The following is a 6,000-nucleotide window of genomic DNA, read 5'->3' as shown; positions in this document are numbered from 1 at the left end:
TTAGCGTATGGGAGTAATTATATAATTAGTTGGCTATGCTTGTGGGTGATGAATCATCGTATAATGTATAAAATGGCACGCAAGTAATTTCCGAACGAATCAACCATCATCGCTGGAAGATTTAATGATCGATGTTTCATTCAGGACCGCCTCTCGTTCTCTTGCTCTTTATGAGTAACAAATTGTCAACGTTATTTTCGTAATGGTCCGCATAGCGACGCTTTTTACTACTGCCAAAATACGTAAAAATCATAATAAGATCGTTGTTGATCGATTAATAGTCATATAGCGAAAGGTGTTATACTTTCTTCCGAACACCCCTCCTCCTTTCTCACCTATTCCGCCAAAAACACAAATTTTATTCGCTACACCATAAAATTTAATAGTTTTTGTACGTTTTACTGCACGTACAACTACTCTACGACTATTCAATGGCGCATTGGTGCGAAAGAAATTCGTAATAAAATAGTAAGAATTTATTTGATTTAGACATACCATAAGATTGTACTCTTAATGGATTAACCTTTTTATGTTAAATCGATTTTCACACTTTATAAACCCCCGAAGAAGCAACTATTCCTATATTTCTAACACGCTTTCCATCAGAAAAAAAAAACACCTTTTTCGTAATTGACTCGCATTAGTAGCGAAGATTAATCGTACCTTCCTTCAATATTTTTTATTCAGAATTATGCATTTGCAAAAAGTAAAATAACTAGTTATTCGTCATGTTTTCCCAAGAACTTCTTAGTCACTCGAAATGAAGAGAGATCAAGAATCACGGTGCGACACCTACGATACATGTATAAACTGTTAATAAAGAACTAAGGGTTCTAGTTGAATATTCAATCTGCTGCTCGAAAGTGAGAAAAAAAGAGCATTACGCATGTTTTTTAAAATGACTCGATGGTTCATTCGCGATACGATCTGCCGAACTATTGCTCGTCTATTGTGAGATACTACCGTAAACGGCTCGGAGTATTTAACAAAACTTTCAAATATGGCTATTCTTCGGTAGGGCCCAGAGGAAAAAAGTGTGGATGAAAGAAAACGTTCGGCACGAAGATTCGTGAGATATATATGGCGAGGCAGGAAAGGATGGTAAGCTTGAAAAGCCTGGAAGAATTACGCGTTTGTAAAGAGGCGCGTGCTCTCTCGAACAATAAGTGACGTTAAGAGGGGGTAAGCGAGCGCCTTGCGTCTTGTCAACGTGGGAATAAGAGCTTTCGTAATCGCATTGGGAAGACCCCTCCCCTACCTTGCTCCTCTTCTTTCTTTTCCGTCAACTAGCCTATTTTCTTCTCCCTTTCCTATACTTGTGTACGAGGTGTCTCTTCCACCTCCAGTGGGTGACCATCGTCCCGCTACCGCGATACCAACGACGACGACGACGACGACGACACACAGCGAGGTGTGCACGCTTCATCATGTCCCCACCCCAACATCGCCTATGACCTCCCGGTGCTCGCGTTCGAATTGCTTCGCAGGGATAAATTTCAACTTGACTACGACCACGAGGCTTGTTGTGCCGACACAACCGAGCGAGCACAGTTCGCACTCCGATCATCATTGGCTTCTTCAGGAACCCTGGTTGCTGAAGCCATCGGCATCAGACCTATACGATTCTTGGTTACCACCCACGTGTCTTCTCTGCGTGAATCATTTATGTTTACGTAAACATGTGCTATATTAGTAATTAGACGTTGCAAAGGGAACGTCGGTTTCTGGTGCCTTTGATTAGTATTATTGCAAAGTGTAGATTTCTTTAAATTGCGACTTTTTTTCGAGTGACGTGTTTGATATTAGTGATGATACCGGAGGTCCAACTATAGCCCACAGTGCTACACTGCCCACTGACCATTCAGGCAGGTGACATCGACCGTGTTAGCTTTTTCCAATACCACCGAGCCCGTTTTTTCCAGTCACAGCGCTTCTAGCTAGTGACAAAGGAACAGCTTCAGAAGCCACGAGCTACGCAATCTTTTAAAAATGGAAATCGTCTATCGACATGTTTCGGTAGTTGTTTTGCAGCAATTATTGACACGTTGGGTAAATACCTTTGAATCAATTACTCTTTTTGATAAAGTTTTTCATTCAGATTTTCTCCCTGAAGATATCAAACCCCACTGTTGATAAATTTCACTTTTTTCTAAATATACTGAATTTTTGTTTAATAATAATTAACGTGATATAATGTAACTTTGTTTTATATTATAATAGGATTAATTAAATTTCGTTCTAATAGGATTGTTTATATTGAAATATCCTAATAATAGCACTTAGGAATACAGAATATAATATTTGTGTGAAAAGTGTGAAACACTGTCTTTACAATTGATGACATATATCCTAGTAAATTTTAGTTGAAAAATCAATGTGGGAAGAATGTTGAATTGATCATTGATTAAAAATTATACAGCTACAGAAAAAGAGATTTATCTGTTAGTGCAGCGAGCTGACTAAAAGAATTCTCGCGTGTGAAGAAAATAATAAGAAGGAATATAATTGCTCTCTCCTCGTCATTTTTCTCATGCGCGTGTAGTGTAATTTAAATATTAGCTATAGGTTGCCGCGCGGCGATGTTAATACTCAACGGGAAAATGAAGTATGCGCGCGGAAGTCTGTTGACAGTTGTATACAAACGCGTATCTTTTGAGAATAAGGATACGGTGAGATTATTTCTCGATACATGCAAGATACAGACCCAAGGTCAACAGATCCTGGACGATTCTGGATGACCTACTGTCATCCTCGAATAATGACGCTTAACTGTGTGCAAAGGAAATACTACGTAATCGGGAAGACGTAACACGCGACCGTGAAGAAATGCCAAACGAATTGCATGTAAACTATTTCACTTTACAATAACGCGACCCATTTTCAACAGATCACACGCATTCCTTTTAAGCTCGAAGCGATAGCTATATGGATAGAGAGACCTTCGTGGAATATTTCAATTATATTGCCATACAGGATGATTCGACAAATTCAATTTTAGCCGCGAAAAGAAGAAACGGTTCTTGCTGGGGTGCTATCTCTGTATATAATTATTTCCTTATGTGTGTTCGGTTACGATAAAAATCAATGGAAGTGCCATAACTGTCACTTTGGTGTACACCGCTCCCAATGTGTCACGTGATAAATAGTTGAGTGGTTCTGACGATATTTGACAATTATTGCCTGTGCTCCATCGATCCACCGACCTAAAGAAACTCGACAGAAAAATAGTATAATAGCTTATGAAACAGTTCGTCAGTGTAGCATAAAAATACCAGTGGGGCCGCACCTAGAATCTTGGTCAAAAGGTAATCTGTAATTATAGGTACTGTCAGTATTTCTGTTGCTGTTGCCATTGTCCACCGTCACGGCACAACTGGACTTGCCACCTTTGAAAAACGATGAGAATGACGTTTACAACAGGCAGCTGCCACCCAATGAATTGGATTTTAGAAACATCCTAGCTAGATTGGACTTTCTCGGTGCTGAACGATGCAGCGCCAATGTTGCAGCGCAATGGACGTACGAAACTGATGTCACCGAATATACTCAACTGCAAGCTGTAAATATCTTCATTATTTTCTTCATAACTTACAGACTAATTCCTGTGTGTTTTCTATTTATTTTCTGTTAATTCCTTTTCACCTTCAATGTTGACAGTTATTTAAAATACAGTTTTTGTAGTATTAATTATACAATTGTCCAATAATCACCGTTAGTCAATGTCACGAAGAACATTTTCCTTGGTGTAACTTTACAGAATAATAATCGTACGTGACTTTACGGTCTTTCCCCGAAAATTCTACAACTTCCTGTGCAATAGTCATCATTTACCTAAGTAGCCCAAATTTCGAGACACGCGATTTATGACGTGTTTTCGAGAGTCCACCCTAATCGATGTACGTGGTGAACCTGTTGGAAGTTTTGCGAGAAAGCTACCCGTATACCCTTAGTTAAATGTGTAACTCGATAAGATTTGTAGAACGTTGAAAAGTAAAGTATTACGAAATCAAACTTAGAGATAATTCTATTTTCTTCTCTACTCTACGCTGCTTGTCTTTCGCCTGTATTCTAATCAGTAAATGGCGTAAAAACTATCACTATTCATTCTTGGTGACCTAATTATTATAAATTAAGCACCAAAGAAATAACAGAAAATTTGTTCCAATATTTAGAAATTAGAATCCTCATTGTCAAGCAAAAAATGTAATAATTCATTTCACTATACTTATATAGCTATCGCAACAATATTTAGTTGGTCGTATAGAAACCACCATGAGTCACAAAGTCAAATTTCATAAGAAACCGGAAGACGTTAATTATTTCAAGATTTTCGCTGTTTTGTTCGTGAATAACGCTTGAATGTTTGTTTCAGTTGCTTACGTATTCGAATACACATGTAGAATGTTCATAAAGTTTAATTATGAATTATTTAGATGATACTACATCGAGTATTATTATTCGATTACAATTGAATAACTAGAAATCATAATGCTCTTAAACGACCGATCATTTACATACCTATACTATAATACAACAACGGGAATTATTACAATTTTAAGTCGCAATTTTTTAATCGTATTCAATTCGTACAATCTGTCGAGCATGCAAAGTTTCCAGAGAAGCGTGAGACGATTAACCAATTAACGCGTCATCTTACGTTGAGAAATATTAAATGAAGCAGATTTGAGATATATGTCTATATTGTGAATAAGTGTCGTGGAAACTCGGTCTGCAGACGGTTGGACGATCGAGAGGATGACGTTGGGTACATAGGAGAACAGTATAGATGATGAGGATAATGATGATGATGTGGATCCACGCTTGACGCGATTGAAAGGAACCTCGACCTCGTCCGACGATCAACATATAACGGTTGAAGATGGCAAAAATGATTCTCTTCGCGAAACTCCTGGATAACTAATAACTGCAGGGTCTCTACACAAGATTCGTCACCTTCGAAATATATTTGTCAAGGAATGGATGATAAAGATGTTGATGAATTTCTTACATCTCGAAGAGTTGTCTTGTATATGTACGTCCAAGGGAACCTCCATATCTATTTCTGAAAATCGAAGAAAAAAGACATAGAGACTATAAACAAACCAACAGAATAACAATGAACTGAAAATGTCCAATTGTATGTGTATATACAGAAAAAGAAACTAGAAATATACTAGGTTAGAATTAGAGGAGAGACCGAGATTGGAAGTTACAAAGATAAGAAATAACAGTTTAAAAAAAATAGTAAACAAGTTTAACCTTGGTAAATGTATAGCAAACTCCCCAAAACTAAAAGCAGCTGTATTTCTTACTCGCGTAACATACAAGCCAATTCTTCCCTCTGTATAAACAAGATGACTATCGAACTACATCCAAGTCGAAGCATCTACACGTTTTCCAACATCTCGACAGCATGAAAATCTCGGAGAACAAATTACTAACGCTTGCTTTTCCCAAGTCTTATTATTCTCCAAAATGTTTGTTTCTATAGGATGACGATTAACGTTTTCCGGACGAAGAAGACAAAGATGGCGATGTGCAGGCCGTACATGTCGAAGTGTTTTACGAGCAAAGGAGACCTCGACCTCCTCCGACGTCCCCTCGTGAGAGTCCTAGCGAGGCGGCGAAGAAGCAGCTAGTACCGCGATACCTCTTCCAAGTTTTATCTCCCTCTAAAGTGCTCAGCAATTTCGTGCAAAAGCGGGCTTTCCCTGACAAGAGCCACTGCCACTCTCGTATTGTCCGTAAAAGACCGAACGCCTCCGCGGGAAATCTTCTCAGCTCTTGCCCCATTGTAACGAACTACTCGATTGCGTAATTCTTCGTCCTCGTAACGCGGTAGCTACGGGAATCAACCGCTTCTCAAAGGGAAGTCCAACGAATACCTCGCGTGATGCTAATAATCACTCGCGACTTTAGCTTCTCTGCCTTGGCTTTTTCTTGCTCCAAAATTTTCGCAATATCCCTAAGAGTATCGTGTCTCGTAAAATGTGGCCCATC

At 38.7% G+C, this 6,000-nt stretch overlaps 1 protein-coding gene across 1 annotated transcript in view; it reads left to right on the top strand.

Annotated features, from left to right (window-relative positions):
- Nucleotides 1-1,467: 1,467 nt before the first annotated feature.
- Ance-3 (angiotensin-converting enzyme Ance-3) overlaps nucleotides 1,468-6,000 on the top strand; it is a 38,282-nt gene continuing 33,749 nt past the window's right edge. The window contains exons 1-2 of the mRNA XM_066725856.1: nucleotides 1,468-2,049; nucleotides 3,323-3,559. Of these exons, the coding sequence (XP_066581953.1) occupies nucleotides 1,990-2,049; nucleotides 3,323-3,559 (297 nt within the window). The 5' untranslated portion in view covers nucleotides 1,468-1,989. The remainder of the gene's footprint in view (nucleotides 2,050-3,322; nucleotides 3,560-6,000) is intronic.

Source organism: Prorops nasuta, unplaced genomic scaffold (genome assembly GCF_024137725.1).
Source record: "Prorops nasuta isolate Cenicafe-Biocafe unplaced genomic scaffold, Cenicafe_Pnas_1.2 PNAS00004, whole genome shotgun sequence".
Lineage (NCBI taxonomy): Eukaryota > Metazoa > Arthropoda > Insecta > Hymenoptera > Bethylidae > Prorops > Prorops nasuta.
Note: the sequence above shows the minus strand (reverse complement) of the source record. Positions and strands in the feature narration are given on the sequence as shown.